We start from the raw sequence: 21,951 nt of genomic DNA on the forward strand, positions 1-21,951 counted from the left end.
GTGGTAGCGTAGTAGTGTCATGGCTAAGGAGCTGTAGCCTGAAAAGGTTGTGGGTTCGATTCCCGGCTTCCACCGTCGTGCCCTTGAGCAAGGCACTCAGGAGAGAATAGCCTTTGTAATATAACTGACATATGTAAGTGGCTTTGGATAAGAGTGTCTGCTAGATGAACAAATGCAAAATGTAAATGCAGTGGTGGCTTAGTAGGAGGGAGAGGAGCTGTGCAGTCACCAGAGGGTCCAACCCAACTCATCCTGACCTTGGCAAAGTGTCCTTAAGCAAAACACCACACCCATCCCAGCCCCTTAGCCACCACACTAGCACCATCCCAAATCTCAACAGGATCTACACACTCAAAGCACCTCCTCACCCCAAGGACAGAGTGCATCCAACACTAGGCACAGATATGAATAATGGGACACATTATGGGATTTTCGTTACATTACTCATTTAACCAACACTTTACCGAAATATGGACTAGGAAGACCAATGCATCTGCAAGCTCATGGTACTGAACAGGTAATGTGATACTACTCTTCACAACGAGCAGACAAGGGAATGAAGAAACACACACACACACACACACACACAGCTGGTCAATCTTTAACATACAGATCCAAGGTGTAGTGATAGGGGTAGAGGTAGGTAAGTGTGTGTGTGTGTGTGTGTGTGTGTATAGCCATCATGACACCAGCTGTAGGTATGAGCCTTTATTGATCTGTATTTGATAAGATTCCAGCACAGGGAAGGGGAGTGTGTGTGTGTGTGGGGGGGGGAGGTTATGTCACTTCCCCAAATTGGCGAAGACATGGTAACCATGGTAACAACAGGAATCGATAGGACAGTAACTCAGGACAAGAAGGTACTGTAAATGACATCTACATAAAATGTAAAAAAGAAGTCATATTATCAACAACAAAAAAAATACAATGAAAAAAAAATGTGCTGAGTTTTTAAATAATTAAATATTTTTTTCTGGATGGTAATCAAAAAGTTAAAATAAAGGGTTTTATTAAAAAAAAAGTAACAATAACAAAACAAAACAAAAAAAAATTATCACAGATCTAAGTATCATCCAGGCACTGAGCCAATCACAATGGGTGGGGTGTGTGTGTGTGTGTGTGTGTGTGTGTGTGTGTGTAGGACAATGTTGAAGGAGACAAGGGGCTGATGGCATATCTATAGTATATACTGAATTAGCATCGGAATGAAGACTCCTTCAACCGACAGATAAACATTTAATTACAGTCGTACAATTATTTATAGCGAGCTAGAGAGAGAGAAAAGGGGAGGGAGGGAGGAGTAGGAGGAGAGAGGAGAGAGGAGAGGATGTTAGACGCGTCTACAGAGCATCTGGAATAAAGCGTACTGCCCATAGACAGAGTGGAGCAGCTTTTTGTTCACTCGCACAGCAGCAGCACCTAGTGGCCAGAGAGGGAAACGCGCTGTTCTGCTCTGCTCCATTCTGAGGACAGGACAGGGGACTGGGCTTATGGTACAGTATATGATACAGACAGGGGCTAAGGGCCGCATCCCAGACAGCAGCCGGCGGTGGCACAGCTCTGAGCCAGATCAGGGCCAGATCTGGCTGCTGCCTGGGCAGGTTCAGAGGTTAGAGGTCGGCAGGGTTGACGATGGTGAAGTCGGAGTCTTTGCTGTTGGTGCTGCCCTCCTCTGGGCTGGACGACCCTGAAGTGGTTAAGGTCAGGGGGTCGTGGAAGGGGGGCTTGACGGGTGTGGGCTGAGCCTCGGCCGGAGGAAGCTCCCCCTCGCCCTCGCGGTCTGCATCACCGTCGCCCTCGCCGTCCTGGGAAACCAGGATGTAGTCGTCCCAGTTACGACTCTCTGGAGCCTGTGGACACAACAGCCACAGAGTGTGTGTGAGAGAGTTTCACATAATTGGGGCCTGCCAATACATGTGGCTATGTGTAAGACCGGGTGTGAGTGTGTGTATGTTGATATGTATAAATGTGTGTATGAAAAAAATGTGTACTTACACATATGAGCACGTATAAGTATATGAAAATATGTGTGTGTGACAGAGATATAGTCAGAGTTTATCTGCCTGTATATATGTGATATTCTGAGTGACTGTTTACGTGAGTGTGTGTGTGTGTGTGTGTAAATGTTACCTACTGTTGGGGTATGATTGAAGGTGTGTGTGTGTGTGTGTGTGTGTGTGTGTTTACGTGAGTGTGTGTGTATGTGTGTGTGTAAATGTTACCTACTGTTGGGGTATGGTTGAAGGTGTGTGTGTGTGTGTGTGTGTGTGTGTGTGTGTGTGTGTGTGTGTGTGTGTGTGTGTGTGTGTGTGTAAATGTTACCTGCTGTTGGGGTATCGTTGGAGGTGTTCCCCTTTCAGCGTTTGTGAGCTGGCGAGTTTCCAGTTCCTGCTCCATTGGCTTCTGCTGAGGTGCGTGAGGGTGTGTGTGAGTGTGTGTGTGTGTGTGTGCGTGGGCACCAGTGGAGCAGTAGTGATCATCTGCAATGGTGATTTCCTCATTCTCCTCTGCCTCCAGCTGACTCTGGTTGAAGCGGAGCGCCCCCTTGAGGATATCCTTTATCTACACACACCACACACACACACACACAACCATACAGATACACACACAACCAGTGGTGGGTAGAGTACTGAAAATCTATACTCAAGTAGATTTACTCAAGTAATCTATACTCAAGTACAATTACTCCCTTCAAAAATTACTTGAGTAGAAGTAAATATTCCAATCTGAGAAATCTACTCAAGTAAAAGTGAGAAAGTACTTTGTTACAAAGTGTCTTTACGCCTGTTTGCTTTTCTCTTCCTCTGTAGGCTAATCATATAGGCAACCATATTTAAACAGCCCAATTCAAATATATTTAAAATACTTTAATATTATTTGACACACTTCTGTAGGCTATCAGAAGTACAATTTTGAAAAAGGAATATGGAAAATTGCCGTTCCTCGAAACTTTTACTCATGACGCGTTACTTGTAACGTGTTACTACCCACCCCTACAGACAACGACACATGCAAACGCACACAGAAAGAGCAACAACATACAGAGAGAGCGTGTGTGTGTGTGTGTGTGTCTGTGTGTGTGTGTCTGTGTGTGTGTGTCTCTGTGTGTCTGTCTGTGTGTGTCTGTCTGTGTGTGTCTGTCTCTGTGTGTCTGTCTCTGTGTGTCTGTCTCTGTGTGTCTGTCTCTGTGTGTCTGTCTCTGTGTGTCTGTCTCTGTGTGTCTGTCTCTGTGTGTCTGTCTCTGTGTGTCTGTCTGTGTGTGTCTGTCTGTGTGTGTCTGTCTGTGTGTGTCTGTCTGTGTGTGTCTGTCTGTGTGTGTCTGTCTGTGTGTGTCTGTCTGTGTGTGTCTGTCTGTGTGATTCTACCTGCTTTAGTCCAGCCAGTGACACCAAAACCTCATCCTCTTTCTGCAGATGCTCCTGCAAAATCACTTCCTGGATTTTGCCTGTCGACAAAAAACATATTCAATATGTCACTGACATTATTATCAGCAAGGTGCATTATGATTGGCTGCTTGTCCAGTGAGGTGCATGATTGGTTAGTGTGCTCACCGATGTGCACATTCATCATCTTGGCACAGTATTTGCTCATGGCCTCCAGGTCATTAATCTGACCCTGCAGTAATGACACCTGGTTCTCCAGCTCCTCCTGTGATGTGCACACACACACACACACACACACACACACACACACACACACACACACACACACACACACACACACACACACACACACACAGAAAGATAAAGATATGTGCACACAGACATGATTCCAATCAATATTGTCAACTGTCTAATGGTAGGCCACCCATCAATGTAATGTACACATGTATGTCTCTATACAATGACAAAGACCAAGATAATATAGAGAGAAACAAAGAGATAGCTAACACACACACACACACACACACACACACACACACACACACACGTGCTTAACTGACCGTATCCCTCTTGCCCACACACAGCTGTGGTTGACTGACCGTATCCCTCTTGCCCATGGTCTTGCTGTGGGATCGCGAGCGGCTGATGTTGAAGAACGAGTCCTTCTTAGTGGCCGAGAGGGGAGGAGACGACGTGCTGGAGTCCCGCCCCCTGGATGCAGGAAGGGGCGGGGACGACATTGCATGATCACGCCCACTAGACAGACTCTCAATACTGGGGGAGGAGCTAACTGTTCTGGAGGAGTAGCCTGATGGAGAGAAAAGGAGGGAGAGATGGAGGGACAGAGAAAGGGAAGTTAGAGAGAGAGGAGAGAGGGAGGATAGAGGGAGGAGAGAGGGAGGATGGAGGGAGGGAGAGGAGTAGAGTTGAGAGGGAAGATGGAGGGAGAGAAGGAGAGGAGAGAAAAGAAAAGAGTCAGAGAGGAAAGATAAAGAGGACAGAATAGAGAGACAGAGACAAAGGAGGAGAGGGGACGGTGACAAAGAGAATGGAGAGAGAGAGAGAAAGAGAGAGAAGATGGAGGGAGAAAAAGAGAGGAGGGGAGAAAGGAGATGAGAGAAGAGAGAGAGGAGAAGAGAGGAAGATGGGGAAAGGGAAGATGGGGAAAGGGAGAGGGTAGAAAAGAGACAGAGCAAAGAGGAGAGAGAGAGAGAGGGAGAGACACAAAGAGTGGCAGAGACAGAAAGTCACAGTAAAGTGAGATGAATGGAAGTAAAGAAGAATGATGCCAAGAGGGAAAAAGGGATAGAGAGGAAAAGAGGGAAAGAGAGGGAGCGATTAAAAGAGAGAGAGTAAAATAGAATGAAAGGGAGGGAGAGACATACCAAGAGGGAGAGAGTAATAGAGGGAGAGAGTGATAGAGAGGGAGTTAGGCTTTTAAATATTAGACATACTGTACATGTGACAAACAGAGCTAGCTATAAAAGAAAACATTCTGAAAGTGATTTTTAACAGTGATTTTCAAAAGTGCTTTTAAAAGAAGAAAGAATTTTCAAAAGTAACATTTTATTTTTAAAGTGATTTGTAGAGGTGATTCTTTAAGGATTAGCGTGTGTCCACTGGGAATGCATGGCAATAGCAGCAGGAGCAGAAGCCTCTGTCCAACACTGACAATGTAACACTGACAGTCTAAACTGACAGTCTACCACTGGCAGTCTACCACTGGCAGTCTAACACTGGCGGAGAGAAGGAGAGAGGAGACAGACAGAGTGAAAATGGAGGGAGAGAAGAGAGAGTGTCTAATACTGACAGTCTAACACTGGCAGTCTAACACTGGCTGATTAACACTGCCAGTCTAACACTATCTGATTAACACTGACTGTCTAACACTGACTGATTAACACGGTCAATGTACCACTAACAGTCTAACACTGGCTGTCTAACACTGGCTGACTAACACTGACAATGCATCACTAATAGTCTAACACTGACAGTCCAACAATGGCAGTCTAACAGTACAGCATAGAAAACACAGGAAGCAGAAGTCCAGGTGGCCATAGAGTGCTGTGTGTGTGTGTGTGTGTGTGTGTGTGTGTGTGTGTGTGTGTGTGTGTGTGATTCTTTCAACCCCACAAGCGTTGCAGACAGCAGCATAGCATGCCTCTTTAAGATGCATCACGTGTGCAAAAAACACCACACACACACACACAAATGCATATCTGTAAATACAACAACATGCACTAACTACTCACACAAAGAAACAGGCAGAAATGTTTGGCGCACACCAGAAACAAACACAGAGGCATAAACACGCATGCGCTGGCACATCAGTGCAAATGCTGATGCGGTTGCCATGACAGCAGTTACCTGGGGTATCAGAAAGAATCTGGGCAGGGAGAGACACCTGAGACCCACTAGAGCCTACATCTGCAGGATGGGAGAGTCAGTACACACACAGTCAGTACACTCTCTCACACACTCACACACAAATGTACGTGTACACAAACACACATACACTCCCAATCACGCACACACATATATTAGTACACATAACACTACTATACCCCTACAATACGTTACCACACACACCCTGATGTTGTATTAGTAGTGATGAAACACTGCATTGCCCACCAGTAGCTAGTGCAATACAGTATACACATGCGTGTATGTGTCTGTGTGTCTGTGTGCATGCATGTGCATGCTCATGAGTGTGTGTGTGTGTGTGTGTGTGTGTGTGCGTGTGTGCATGTGTGTGCGCGTGTGTGCTCGCGTGTGTGTGCTCACCTTTGCTCAGCTGCACAGGCATGCTCTCAGACTTGAGTAGTCGGTGCGACTGCGTCTGTGTGTGCGACACGGCCGAGTGTGAGGGGGTGGGGCCTGCGCTGGCTGGCTCTGCTGACTGGCGGGTGGCTGCTGGGATGGGCGTGGCCGACAGTACCTCACTGTTGATTGGCGAGATGCCGGTGGTAGCTCCGCCTGAAATCGCCGGGGCGATGAGCTTACGGCCAAAACTCAGCAAAGAGCTGGAGACCTTGTTTATGTTGAGGGGGGGCGCTTTAGTACTTGCACTACTGAGGAAGGGAAGGAGGGAGAGAGAGAGAGAGAGAGAGAAAGAGGGAGAGAGAGAGAGGGATAACCACATTGGAAGAAACAGAGAGAGAGCGAGGTAACCACATTAGAAGAGAGGGAGAGAGAGGAAGATATGGAGAAGAGATGGAACGCACACCAAGATGAGGTGCTGGCTACCGGTGTGTATATCTAAAGTAAGAAAAGGAAGGTGCCGCCCACTCTGAGTAAATGAAACAGCGTTTAATAGGCGATAACGTTTCGGCCTACAAGGCCTTCATCAGATCACATGCGATCTGATGAAGGCCTTGTAGGCCGAAACGTTATCGCCTATTAAACGTTGTTTCATTTACTCAGAGTGTGCGGCACCTTGCTAGATGCTTATCATTTAGTCCACACACACACACACACACACACCACACTTTACCGTGTCTTGTTGACCAGGTCCGCACCACGGGTTTTGTAATAATCCAGGTTCTGCTGGAACTGATAGTTTACCGGCCGAGGATTATTCTGCAATCAACCAAAGCAGAGAACCTCTTTAACATGCATCTCTCAAGTGTACATACACACACACCAGTGTTTCCCATACATTGACTTATTTGTGGCGGCCCACCACAATATCAACATTGACCACCACACAATGAATTTCCAGGTTGTACTAAATTGTGCTTAAATCTGGTTAGCATCATAACCACACTGTGCTAATTTGTTAAAAACTGTTGTATTCAAGTTAATTCTGCAAACCAACCACCACAAATGGAATTCAATTCTGTGGGAAACACTGCACACACTTAAAACATTTCACAACATTTTACACTCAGAGTTAAAGTCTATTTCACACCACTGAATAGAAATGTCAGGGAGGACGTGCAGGTCATTTGTCCATCCAGTTAGCAAAATAAGGAACAGTTAATGTTCAAATAACAGTTAGTGTATGCGTCTGCACTGCAAAAAACTGCTTATCTAATAAAATCTAACCAAGATTATTAGTCTAATTTAAGAAAATTTTGACTTATTTTAAGACATCTCATCCTGAAAACAAGCTAATTTTTCTGCCAGTGCGTTAAGCAAATTTGTTCTAAAAACAAGCAAATTTGTCTGCCAGTGCGTTAAGTAAATTTGTCTTGATTAGACTCCTTAAAATAAGTCAAAGTCTTCTTAAATTAAGTCAAAATGATCTTTCGAGAGAGCACTAGGTAAGTCTTTTCATACTAAAAACAATACCAAATAGATCACTTGGTTAGATTTCATTTTTTGCAGTGTGTGTGTTTGTGTGTGTACACACCTTGGGTCTCTAAGGAGCATTACTTTAATCAGTGTTTGTAGCCTTAGGTCTCAGGGGAACTATGCCTTCTACAGAAGGCTGTGTATGTGTGTGTGTGTGTGTTTATAGCATGGTTGATTAGCACTTCCCATGGTAACACCTTGGGTTCTACCATGACTATAAGTCGTTTTGTCCCCTGTGGGGTGTGAGAGAGAGAGAGAGTGTGTGTGTGTGTGCACACCTTTGGGTCTCTAAGGAACAGTGACTTCTGCAGCAGGGAATGGATATCTCCAACTGGGGGGTAGTGCATCAGAAGGCCCAGACACGTCTGGAAGTTACTGGCAATCACTGCAACACACACACACACACACACACACACACACACAAACACACCATGCTTATTATCCGTATTAACACTTATTAAACCTGGTATTAACAAACCTACAGGCACTTACAAAACAAGGCACCCTTTTAAAATACAAAGCATTCTTTTTCTCACAGAAAACGTAGTGTTTACATGCTAAGTGGGTGTGTTCAAATTGGGCAAACATTCCACTGGAACTGGAACACTTTGTTCAGCTCACTTGCAGCTCTGCTGTTTGCAGAGAACTTCCTCCTCAAACTGTTTGCGAGAGTTCGCAAATGTTGGCGGAGAACTTAGAACGCAAATAGAAAACTGTTTGCAAACGTTGGCCTATGTTTGCGAATTTGAACACATTTAAAGGCCTTGCGTCACTTGCACATGGTTGTGTATGATTTGAAGGCAGCGGCAGGTTGTTGTCTTTATCAGAGTGCTCCTGGCGTGCTCATCTAGTACAGCATCAGGCTGGCACTGAGCCTACTGAGAGTTAGTGCGAGGTCCAAAATGATGCGGTCTGTTGAGTGTGTGTGTGTGCGTGAGTGTGTGTGTCTGTTACTAATATGCATCTGTGATGTAGAGCAGCATGGCCACAAACACATAGTTCACCAGGCACTATCTGGTGTGTGTGTGTGTGAGAGTGTGTGTCTGTTACTAATATGCATCTGTGATGTAGAGCAGCATGGCCACAAACACATAGTTCACCAGGCACTATCTGGTGTGTGTGTGAGTGTGTGTGTGTAACATGTGTGCAACATGGTGGCAGGAGCCAACGCTGCAACACAACTCTAAACGCACCCACAGCTGTTGTGGCATAAACGCAGAGAAGTAAAAGTTGCAGTTGTTTGTTTGTGTACTGTCTGATACGTGTGTGTGTGTGTGTGTGTGTGTGTGTGTGTGTCTGTATGTGTGTGTGTGTGTGTGTGTGAATGACTCACATGCATCTCTAATGTACAGCAGCATGGCTACAAACACGTAGTCCACCAGGTCCAGAGTGATGCTGTCTGCAAACAGAGCATCCCACACCACCAACAGATCCTGCAGCGGGAACTCTCTTCCAAACAGCAGACGCACCCAGCGACTACCACACACACACGCGCACACAGACACACACACACACACACGCACACACACACACAATCACATATTTTACACATACACATTGCACATTTATTTTAATTATGTACTCACACACACGCAGTAAACAAATGCACATTACACACACACACACACACACACACACACACACACATACACACACACAAATTACACACAAGTACTGTAAGTACATACATAAAGCTCTACACAGAGTGGATCTGTGGATGAGAAGAACAAATGCAAATATACACCATGATGAAAAAATCATGAACCAACAAACACGTGACACACACACACACACACACACTAAATATGCAAATAGAAACACACACTTCCCCCACCTCATACACTCTGAAGTGGAGTACATCTGAGCCTAGTTAAAGGCGGTTGCACAGAGACGCACATCACCATACCTATGCAAACACACACACACAGACAGACACACACACACACACACACACACACACACACACACACACAGACACACACACAGACACACAGACACACACACACACACACACACTCACATGCCGTAGATCTGCGGTGCAATCTCCAAGCGATTGAGGTGCATGTGTAGCTCGATATCATGCTTCTTTACCAGCTGCTCCTGAATGCGGTTCACTTTGGTAACTACAGCAACCGACGGGCCAGCATCCTGCGGTCGGGCAAAGGGCATGCTGGTCATCATCTCCTCTTTACCCTGAAACACACACACACACAGAAATGATTACATACATACTGACGTAAACTCCAATACCTAATTCCCATTTTAGTGCAACATACCTACCTCTGTGTGTGTGTGTGTGTGTGTGTGTGTGTGTGTGTGTGTGTGTGTGTGTGTGTGTGTGTGTGTGTGTGTAGTCCAGACTCACCTTCCTGACCTCCCGTTCATAGCTGGAGAACCAAGGTTCTGCCGTCTCCATCAGCTGGGAGAACATAGCACTGTGGGGAACACAAACACACACTCATGTGGCATGTGATCAATCATGTGACGTGTGTGTGTGTGTGTGTGTGTGTGTGTGCGTGTGCGTGTGTGTACTTAATACTTACTAGGCATCATGTTCATGGAAAATGGGATTCAACAGTTCCTTCATCTCTTCACTGCAACCACACACACACATATAAAGAAACACACAGACACACAAAACAAGAGGAAATAAACACACCGTTTTAATTTTGAGAATTGGTGACTCTGGTATGTGTGTTGCCATGGTGTGGTAGTGGTGGTGGGAGGGGCTAACCTGGGATTGGCGGTTTCACTGGCGTGCTGGAAGGCCTGGTGATCACAGTGCAGCACAAACACTATGGGAGCCAACAGCTCGTGCATGCCCTACACAGAGAGAAAGATCAGTGTGTGTGTGTGTGTGTGTGTGTGTGTGTGTGTGCCAACAGCTCGTGCATGGCCTACACAGAGAGAAAGATCAGCGTGTGTGTGTGTGTGTGTGTGTGTGTGTGTGTGTGCCAACAGCTTGTGTATGCCCTGCATAGAGAGAAAGGTCAGTAAGCAATGTGTGTATGTGTGTGTGTGTGTGCGCGTGTGTGAGTGAGTGAGCCAACAGCTCGTGTATGCCCTGCATAGAGAAAGGTCAGTAAGCACTGTGTGTTTATGTGTGTGTGTGTGTGTGTGTGTGTGTGTGTGTGAGAAAGTCAGTATGCCCTGCATAGTGGAGAGAAAGGTCAGTAAGCACTGTGTGTGTGTGTGTGTGTGTGAGAGCCAATAGCTTGGGCATGCCCTGGCCCTGCACATAAAGATAAAGATCAGTAAGCAGTGTGTGTGTGTGTGTTTGTGTGTGTGTGTGTGTGTGTGTGTGTGTGTGTGTGTGTGTGTGTGTGTGTGTGTGTGTGTGTGTGTGTGTGTGCACATGTAGCACTAACACCAGCCAGCAGCTCATTAATACCTAAGACCAAAAGCAGCTCACCGAAAGAAAGACACATTGTGTGTGTGTGTCAGAATGTGTGTATGTGTGTATGTGTGTGTGTGTGTGCCTTTGTAAGTGTGTGTGTGTGTGTGTGTGTGCCTTTGTAAGTGTGTGTGTGTGTGTGTGTGTGTGTGTGTGTGTTTGCATCTGTGTGTGTGTGTGTGTGTGTGTGTGTGTGTGTGTGCGTACCTGTTTGTAGAGCAGCTGCTGGTTCTCTCGGGCGTAACAGAAGAGAATGTCAGTGAGTTTTGTCCTCACATCTTCCTCCTGGAAATACCTCATCTCTGGGAACCTGATCACAGACGTGTGTGTGTGTAGTTGTGTAGTGTGTTAGTGTGTGTGTGGCGAGTGAATGAGTGTGTGAGAGAGTGAGAGAATGGGTGTGTGTGTGTGTGTGTGTGTGTGTGTGTGTGTGTGGGGGGGGGGGGTTGGGTTGGTCAAACTCAACCTGAAACAATTTGCTTTGTAGAAGTATTTGACATTGTGTGTGTGTGTGTGTGTGTGTGTGTGTGTGGTCTCACGTTCTCATGACGTCTTGTTTGATCATACTCCGGAGCTCCTTGTCTTGAAAGAACTTATTCCACAAGCTCTGCAGAGACACACATAAATGAACGAACACATACACAAAGACACACACGCACGCACACACACACACACACACACACACACACACACACACACACACACACACACACACACACACACACACACACACACACACTTAAATAACAGCAAAGGAAGTGGCTTTTGATGCACAGAGCAGCCTAAGTATGAAAGGCAGTGGGGTCAGAGTTTATGGGACAAAGTTCAACCAGGGACTGTGCTCTCAAACATTAATGCTGCACGGATCTACCTTACTCTGTCCATCAAATCTCTGGACTACTAGTGTTGAGCCAGACGATACAAGGGTGTGTAGGAATTAGGGTTTTGAAAATTGATGATAGTTCTAAAAATCACTGAGTAATGGTGTTTAATAATTGTGATCTCAATATTGAACAAAATAATCATGATAATGATTTTTGCCATAATCAAGCAACCCTAGTAGTAATCTATGGTCACGGCCACTGAAATCAGAGGTCATAGGTCATAGTTCAAGGTCATGATTGGCACTCACCCCCTCATCCTGGGAAAGAGGGTTGTTCACTACCAGGTCCTGTTGGCCAGCAGCTTTCCGTGGGTTTGTGATGTGCTGGAGGACACACACACAGATATTTATTACAAAACACTCAGACACATACCCACACACATATACCAAACATGTACACACACACACACACACACACGCACGCACGCTGGGCTGCGGTTTTCCTAACACAGAAATCTGCTGTAGTCTGTGAATGTGTGTGTGGCCAAACCCTCTCTGACACTGATCCCTGATGTTGTTCCGCTATTGACCTGGCCTCCGTGGATGGGTACAACACACCAGGGACTATCCAGTTCTCCTCAGGAATCTGACGGCTTGGCATCCTGATTACTGTCTACATGCAGCCTAAGCTGGCTTCCTCTGACACACACACACACACACGCACGCTGTGTAGAAGTCAAAGTTGGTCTCTTCTAACAGACACAGAGTAGACAGTGTGTCTGACATATGTTTTTTTTTGCATTCATCTCTCTCAGTTTGCAGGTCCTAAAATGTCTCAACTCAATAGAAGCAGCAGTGACCTCCAGGCCACAACAGGGCGCAGCTCAGTGTTTGTTCTATGAGAGTGAGCTTCCAAGCAATTACACCTATTCTATTAGGCCACTCACTGGCTTCACACTCAACATACTCTCAAGCACACACACACACACACACACACAGTGTGTGTCCTCCTCACCATCTCTTTGATTTTCTCATACTGGTCTCGGAGCTCCTTGGTCTTGTTGATCCACTGAGTCTTATCTTCTGGAAGCACGTCCAGGTACAGCTGCATGACACACACGCAACACACACACACACACACACACACACACACACACACACACACACACACACACACACACACACACACACACACACACAATATGAACACACAGAAATTGCACACACATTACAAATATACAACACCAGTCAAACACATGGGTCTCTTGTCTGGGTCTATTCTAGACTCGTGTCGTGTCTTGTGTCCGTCCCAAAGGCGATCAATAAGCCTCCTGTCACTCCTTCACAAACCCACTCTTCCCTCCTCACCGCGTCTCTTACCTTCCAGCACACACTCCGGAATCGGCTGCTCCGCAATCGGCCATTTATGCCTGCTTGCCTGATGCGCGGCAGGTAGTTGCTGTTCTGGAACAATTCATCCCACTCTTTCCTGCAGGGCCACAAACCCCCCAACACACAGGAAGAGGAGACAGGCGTATGAGAGGGGATTTAGAATGCTTACGAATGGGAAATGGACTGCATCTGCATTTAGACAACGCTTTCAAAGTGCTTTACAAATGAATGCCCTGCATTCACACACACACACACACACACACACACACACACACACACGGTGAAGGCTACCTTGCAAGGCGCCAACCTGCACGTCAGGAGCGATTTGGGGTTCCCGAGGGACATGAAGGTGAATGAAGTCAAATATAAGCACGCACACACAGACAGACAGACAGACAGACAGATAGACAGACACACACACACACCTGTACGAGAGGAATGTAGATTCTGGTGTTGACCCACTGTCCAGTGATCCTCCTTTTTATAAACAAATGCACAAACAAACAAACAGACCAACACAAACTATTAGAGGCAACAAAATGGAGTAATGGAACTGAGTGAATAGAACTCACATGAGCTGAGTCCTGTGCTAGGTCCCTAAGAGGAACTATTCAGAAACTATTACTAACAATAAGAGAACCATTCAGGAACTATTACTATCAACACAAGCAAATGCCCTCAGGTGACACAATGACACACTATGAAGCTGGTATAGGACCATGATGAATGTTTGGGTCTGTCAGGCCTCAGAACCCAAGGAGGACCAGCACATGCGCAGCTGCAGTTAGCACTAATCACCACTAGGTGAATATAGGAGCACTGAAAATATATCAACACATTTACCATGATCTCTTTTGCATTTATTGAGTATATAATATAATATAATATTGCAGAGGACATACATTTGTGACACCGTCACATTAATTTAAGTGTTCCTTAACATTTATTATTGCACAGAACATTACCTTGATTTCATATAATGTTTATGTATGAGGAATGATATTCACATGTATACCAGTGTAATATATTTATTGTCCACTGTGGTTTTGGTAAAAATGCGGGGTGTCTCTTTAAGGCTTCGGCCGCCCGTGATTCCTATGACTGCGCACCCAAGCTTACTTAGGTGGGTGCGTCGGGTGTGTGGGGGGGCCGTGGAGAGATTCAGCAAGTGCGGATGTGTTTGAATGCGTGGCTCCAGTATTATTTGCTGCAGCTACAGAGAGTTAAAGCTAGTTCAGTTTGGTTTGAAAACTCTTCAAACGCTACTTTAAGAGACGGCTTTAATGGGGAGAGAACAGAACATTACACCGCATAGACTGTTGTCTCGTACGCGCGTCTCCAGCAAGAGGACGTGCCCGGACCCAAACTTCAACTTCGTGCATTAACGTTGCCCGACATTCTACGGATCTGGTGAGATCTATCTCGTTTTTGTATTTTTTGGCGTGGTATACCACCAGATCAGCGCTCGACTTTTTGCCTTTTTGTTGTGGATTACATATTTTTTCCGTTGCGTTCCGACAGTGGATTATACTCGCGGCCTACCTGTTTCCTGGTTGGAATCTAAAGACTGTAGCGCGAACCTGGGAAGGACTTGAAGTTTTCTTTAGTTTGGACTTTTAGTTTAATTTTGTGGACTGAGACAAAGGGGGGGATTCAAGTATTGTGTGGGTGCACGGAATAATTGGTGCAGTGATAATATACCGCGCTACGCGCGTCATTCAATTGAACTGTTTGGTGCGTCTTTTCTTGTTTTCGTGTTCAGCGCCGTCTGATATTTGTTTGTTGCTGTGTGCGTTATTCACGGCCTTACATCTGCTTTCATGTATATATGTTTAGTTAAGAAGGCAAAAAGTATTTGTGACAGTATTGCAGTGTTTTCTTATTATCAATGACTACTTTCATTCCAAAGAACCTCTTGTGCGTTTACGGTAACACAGTTCTTTAAAAATAACGTTAAAGGGCTGATTGTTACACATTTATGGATGAACAGAATGTATTCAGGTAAATTATCTGTGTGTGTGTGTGTGTGTGTGTGTGTGTGTGTGTGTGTGTGTGTGTGTGTGTGTGTGTCCAGAGAGACTGACCGCGGTTCCTGTTGAAGTTCTGCAGCGGGTCATATCCTGTCTCCTGCTCCTCCGCCTGCAGAGGGTGCCTTGTCTCAAAGTTTGGGTGCTGCATGTCCTGCAAACACACACACACACACACACACACACACACACACACACACACACACACACACACACACACACACACACACACACACACACACACACACAGACACACACAGAGACACAGACACAGACACAGACACACACCAGGGTTAGACACAAGAGACAGTTGTCAGGGGTGTGAGCAGCACAGACCCTGGAGGCTGTGTTCTCTATCTGATGAGTGCAGAGAAGACCCAGCACAGTCATGTGAATGCAGATAACTGTGATAAGCGCAGAGCAACACTTCAAGTCATCACGGTCAGAAACCACAGCGTCAGATAAATGCAGTAATGTGTTCTGCCTGACACAGGGAGGTGGTGGGTTTCCTGGAAACACTACTGAATCAGGACTGTTGTTAAGAGGAGGTTAGTTGAGTCATGATGCTATGAGCAGCATACTGGCCATGAATTCATGGCCAAATAAAATAGAACATGTTTAACAGTAAGGACAAAATGAAGATTTGTGTTATTATAGCTATAGTGGTGAGAAAGATTGTGCTGCTATAACAGTTTGAGGAAGATCAAGCTGGTGGGATGAATGTTGGAGCAGGAGATGCTGAAATGAGGCCTACAGTACTTTTATGCGTTTATGGACCCACATCCCCCCCCCCCCCCCCCCCACACACACACACACACACACACACATCTCTGTCCGATGACGAGAGAGGACACACTTCAATACACCTGAAGAACCACTCTCAAATTAGACACAAAACAAACACACACACACATCAATTCTCTTCCTCTTTCCATCTAATTTAAACGTGCTTTTTTTTATTAATCTCTATTCTCAAAACGACCACAGCAACCAGTGTCTGCCCTAGAACTAGCAGAAGCATGAACTAACCAACTGAACATATCTTACACAGGATGTTAAAGTAGCTTGATGGTGGTGACAGCCCTGTTATCACATAGTACCAGTCTCCACACAGCTACGAGAGCCTAGGTCATTCTGACCATCCACAGGCAACCAATCATGTGAGAGGACCTGGACGTGTGTTGTAAGATTGGACCTGTGTGTTGTAAGATTGTTGTTGATCTACACACCACATATATCTCATTCCCACACACAGACAGAGAGAGAGAGAAAGAAAGAGAGGGAGCGAGAGTGAGAGTGAGAACTGAAACCTTGAACAATCTGCTGTGCTGCAGAGCTTAAAGGGAAACATTTATCTACAACTCCCTGAGGACACGCGAGAAATAAAACAAGATATCAATAAAAATAGGCATGATGGCAGGGAGGGAGAGAGGGAAAGAGGGAGAGAGGGGGAGAGAGAGAGAGAGAGAGAGAAAGAGAGAAGAACCCTGAGCTTGCTCAGGAGCTCCTGCTTAAACAAACTCACATGCCTCTACTTCACCCACCAATTACAACCCCGCAAGCTCCCACCACCACATGACTACCAAGAATCTGACCAGCCACCGGGGCTGCCTATGGATCTCTCACAAACACACACACACAGCTTTTAGCTTCACATACTGGGCTAGTTCACATATAACTTTTCAATTGACCTTTCAGAAAATTTGGTAACGTTTCCCAGCAAACCTGACCACACACAGACATGCACGTACACAGAGAGACATGCACGCGCGCGCACACGCACACGCACACACACACACACACACCCCAAAAACATCCACCTACCCCCCAAAAACATCCACCTACCCCCCTGAGACACACACACACACACACACACACACACACACACACACACCAAAAACATCCACCTACCCCCCTGAGACACACACGCACACATAAAAGCCTGCAGTGAAGTGCACAAATCCCTCCACAAAGTGTACATCATATACAACAAACGTCTCCTTCACATCAGCAGCTCTGAGAGCAGAGGGAGCAGGGCAGGGGGAGAAGGGCAGGGGGAGAAGGGCATTAATCGGGGCAGGAGAGCCTGGAGTCAGGGCCTCTGTCGGGGCAATAATACAGCCTCATGACCCACCATGGTGTCTAAGACACACTGGGAGCAGAACAGGGGCAGGAGGGCATTAATCGGGGCAGAACAGCCTGAAGTCAGAGCCTCTGTCCGGGGCAATAACACAGCCTCATGACACAGTGTAAGACACGCTGGGTCCAGACTCGCATGAGTGCTGGGAGAATGAGAGCAAACTCCTCAGCGACAACACACACAGACACCACAGGACAAACACTTGTAAAAACTAGCTTTACAAGGACAATATTGGGATACTAATCCAATCAAGACAATACTCCGAATAAGATACTAGGGTCAGACTCTACTCTTCATCTACAATATGAACAGTATTCCAATATCATAAAACTGTACCATCACCCACCACTGATGTATAATATAATGTGTGAGAACAATACTGAGGAGAAAAAATACTTTTTTTGTCTTAGTATAAGCTTAGTTATATTTCTTTTTAAAACTTATTTTCTTATTTATGTATTAGAGGTCTTTGTCATTCTGTCTTCCAGGGCAAAAACACAGCCTCATCATGACACACCACAGCTGTGTCTAGACACACCGGGCCCCACCACTCTCTCAGCACCAGAGACCAACATGGCTGCTGTGCTGAGACAATGAGCTGCCTGCAAACAGACAGGCACCACAGGAGAAACACTTAGCAATGTAGGCTAACGCTGACGCTAATGTAAATCTGCTCATATCTATGGAGGGCAAATCTGAGATCATTTCATTATTATGGTTTTAGTGTGATATGACTGAGTGAGTCCTGAGTGACTAGTGGTTTTTTGACACATGTTATGATGTGCAGAGTTAAGTATAAATCAGTGGGTTGAATTTCTGCTTCAGTGCAGTGAGAAGCATAGATATAAAAACAGAACATAACATACGTATATCTATGGTGAAAAGTACAATCCTGCACTGGACGTCAAGGCTACCAGCAACGAGGCTAAAACCCTGGAGCTAGATCTAGAACAACAACAAGCTTTTCAGTGACTGGGCTAAACCCCCTGTCTGCTGAAGCTTATATTTAAGCATGCCTAAAGGCTTCTGGAGTCAGACGTTCTCACTTCACAGCTGGTCTGTGCCCGTCACATCATTCATATGCGAAGCCTTACAACAAACTTATCAGTCTTTCCACGTATAACATATGGCTCCTGTATGTTGTAATTTCCTCCTCTTTGCCATAAGACACGACACAGAGAGACTTTCACTGCCTCTTTTTAGAAACAGCAATCAGCACACTCTGTACTAAGGGCATGGCAGTATTAGACTGGTGAAACAAAACTTGCTTGAATACTACCAAACTAGTAGATTGTAAATCCACCATCACCACCAGTGAACACAGATGAGGGAGATAAGACATCTTTTCCCAGGAAATAGCCTAACAGGGAGATATAAGAGGCCCTGTGGCTGTCAGTACTCCTCTGCTTACAGTATGCGCATATTGGACCATCTCCAACAGAGTCCCTTCTGCTGTAACCTTGAAACTAGATTAGAAATATAATAACACGCAATTCACAGACAAAGCCGACAGCAGTCTTTTGGAACAACGTGAATTCACATAGCTGGTCTCTTCTCAAGCTGAACCTCAACCAGAAGCCAGAACCACAGACAAACATGGTCCTGATGAGGCCCTGTTTCTCAGAGTTACCTGGCTTTGGGTCACAAGAACCCAGCAGACCTCTGAGGTGGTTTGTCTGCATAGCAACCCCAGGGAACCAGATGACAACCTTTCAGCAGTACCCCACCCCAATCCTGATCATGTACAAAAGACATACGATAACTCCAGCGTTCCCAACGACAACACAATGCATCCTCTCAGCACTCTAACCTCACAAGAGCCCAACACATCATGTCAGGTATGCATATCCTCGGGGGCTATAGCCTACCTGTTCACTGGACCCAGTGTAGTTGGAACTCTTGTGAATACACCATCTCCTTTCTTTGAATGAGCTCAACTGTAATGTGATGCTGACTAGTTCAGATCAATATCTATCCTAAACAACGCACAAGATAGGCGGCAGCCATGCAATTGTCATGACAAAATGTTTGACTCATATTCTTTTTGAAAAGGACTATTTCAGTGCATAGACAGACCTGACCACTCCTTCAATTATGTCCTCATAATGACTAATAAGGGTATTTCTCTTAATGTCATCGCGCTAATCACTGTTGCACTCTGCTATGGGTTCCCTACCCTATTTGTCACGGTAGTATTGGTGTACTACTTGGAGTGAGCTATGCTATGAGCGTGTCCTGTTTGAGTCGAGTAAGAGGAAATGCCAGTGCCAGTGTGAACAGTCCGATTCGTCTATGGTTGTGGTCAGTTGGCAGCTAGCCAAGATTAGGAAACCTTATGGCGACAGAATGTTGCGAGTCTTATTTCTGTGGCGGTAGCTCAAAATAATCCGTCATATTTTAATTTTTTTTAACAAAATGTTCGTTTCTGTCGTTCAAAATGGGGAACCAGTAGCTCGAGCTCTCCACTGCATCTTATCTGCTCTCTACTTAACATAATTACGCCATTATGTGAATTTAAAACCTGGCAGACTAAGTGACATTAAACAGGGAAAAACACGACCCACAGCTAAATTTACATAGACTTTTCTTATTTGCTAGAGGCATAAAATACCGGAGCCTGATTGAACAGGCCTTGCTAGGCAAAAAAAAAATAACTAGCGTGATCAAAGAAACACAGTCCATTTCGCGTCAACCAGTTGCGCTCGTTGTTTAACATCTCTGCATACTATTGCATTATCATGGGGGTTTAAAAGGTTATTATTTTTACCTGAAAAGTTTTATAAGAGTACCCCCATTCTGCTTCTGCCAGTCTGCATGTAAACACTCGCGCGAGTCAGGCGGATGTGTCGCTGACCAGCTGATCATGCACGTGACGCGCACGTAAAGGACGTCATGATGACAGCCGAGCAATCAAAGCGCAGGGCCCCCTGGTGCCTAAAGTGGGTTGGTGCAGACTGCCACTGCTACAGTCCTGAGATGTGGTGTCACATGATGTTGCTGTACTTGTCTGCATCCAATCCCATAGACATATGTATATTATGTCTATGTCCAATCCTATGTTTAATCATGTGTTTCAAAGTTGCAGTTGTGAGAATAAACAAACAATTGCAATCTCTAAATCATAATTTGTGGAAACAAAACAACAACAGCAAACAACACAAATGATTGATTTCACCAGTTGAAAGTGTGAGTAAACTTTATATGGTATGTCATATTGAACTTTTTTATTAACTTAGATAGGACTGAACAGAATGAAATTCCTTGTCTGGCCGATAAGTATAAGCCTACATTGATATTCTTCCTAGATTAACAGTCATGTTAAAATTACTTTCCGGTTCAAGCTCAAATTCTAGTTTGAATCTAGACAGTCCTAGCGAAATTTGTTTGTATAGCCTAATGGATCCCTGTTTGATGTTTTTCATAGCCTACCTGCAATGACCAGATAGATGTACAGTGTGATGGGCAAGTGGACTACATCTGTGGACTTGTTTATTACTGTAAAAGGCCTATATGCTAAGAGCTTCAGGGCTGTGATAGCTGAGTGGACTTCATCTGTGGAGAGGTTGATTACTGTAAAGGCCTATGGGCTAAATGCTTCCGTGTTCGCAGACAGTGCAGTGGCTCAGTAGATGAAGTACTTATCATGGCAGACACCAAACTGGGGACGGATCCCGGTTCAGTGATACCACAGCAAGGCTATGCAGCCAAACCACTTTCCCCATTCTCCACTGTAAACAACCTTGGCATGGTGTTTATTTTTTATTGTCTTTATTAGAATACAACTAGAAAATACAGGGAACGATTTTCATGAGCAGGGGATGCAGAGGACTTGGGAAATATGACTTTTCCTCTATTCTTTGTGTTTATGTTTGTCTGCACACCTTTTTGCTTGTATTGTGTTGAGGAGGGAGGGAAACTAGGCAGGAGGGGGGGGTGTATGGTGTGTGTTATGGTGTGTGTTATGTTATATGTTATAGATAGATAGATAGATAGATAGATAGATAGATAGATTACTTTATTCATCCCCAGAGGGAAATTATGGTGTTACAGCAACAATTAATAATATAAACATATATCACACATAAACATACATACAAGTTAAAAAATAAATACAATTGGATATAGTCTCTGTTAAAGAGGTTGTAAACAGCATTGTTTCTCAGCATAAGATTTTATCTCACGGCACAAAGGGGAGTTGTTGTAAATAGTTATGGCAGTGGGCAGGAATGATTTTCTATAACGGTCCTTGTTACAGCGAAGTTGGAGCAACCTCCAGCTTTATATGTTATATGTGATATGTGTGAGGCTGTGTATGTCCTGCATGGAATGTAATGATGTGTGTGAAAAAGAATATCCTTATAGGACAATAAAGACTCTATACTATTTGTTCGCTTCACAAGAACTTGCATGAGTATGACAAGGTGACAACTCTTAGATGATGAAATGCGCTATAAGATGATGAGAATGACTCACTCAGTCAGGTTGGTCCTGAGTGT

The 21,951-nt window shown here is 45.1% G+C and overlaps 1 protein-coding gene across 4 annotated transcripts; it reads right to left on the reverse strand.

The window, feature by feature from the left end:
* Positions 1-693: 693 nt before the first annotated feature.
* On the reverse strand, positions 694-20,333 carry tbc1d5 (TBC1 domain family, member 5). Of its 4 annotated transcripts, none has more exons than XM_042075694.1 (22): positions 20,223-20,333; positions 15,373-15,469; positions 13,714-13,765; positions 13,277-13,385; positions 12,912-13,001; positions 12,206-12,280; positions 11,613-11,680; positions 11,281-11,383; positions 10,414-10,502; positions 10,223-10,273; positions 10,045-10,114; positions 9,700-9,872; positions 9,013-9,155; positions 7,958-8,064; positions 6,877-6,962; positions 6,168-6,454; positions 5,751-5,810; positions 3,944-4,191; positions 3,552-3,648; positions 3,366-3,445; positions 2,323-2,562; positions 694-1,850 (listed from the first exon to the last, which is right to left on the reverse strand). In XM_042075694.1, exons 2-22 carry the CDS (start codon positions 15,464-15,466, stop codon positions 1,611-1,613), a joined length of 2,562 nt encoding a protein of 853 aa, XP_041931628.1. In that variant the 5' UTR covers positions 15,467-15,469; positions 20,223-20,333; the 3' UTR covers positions 694-1,610. The 4 variants fall into 4 exon arrangements, with proteins under 4 accessions (XP_041931628.1, XP_041931629.1, XP_041931631.1 ...); XM_042075695.1 differs by having other exon boundaries at positions 3,983-4,191; positions 20,223-20,280; XM_042075697.1 differs by lacking the exon at positions 5,751-5,810 and having other exon boundaries at positions 3,983-4,191; positions 20,223-20,281.
* Positions 20,334-21,951: the final 1,618 nt, after the last annotated feature.

This window comes from Alosa sapidissima, chromosome 21, assembly GCF_018492685.1.
Source record: "Alosa sapidissima isolate fAloSap1 chromosome 21, fAloSap1.pri, whole genome shotgun sequence".
In the NCBI taxonomy this organism is placed as follows: domain Eukaryota; kingdom Metazoa; phylum Chordata; class Actinopteri; order Clupeiformes; family Clupeidae; genus Alosa; species Alosa sapidissima.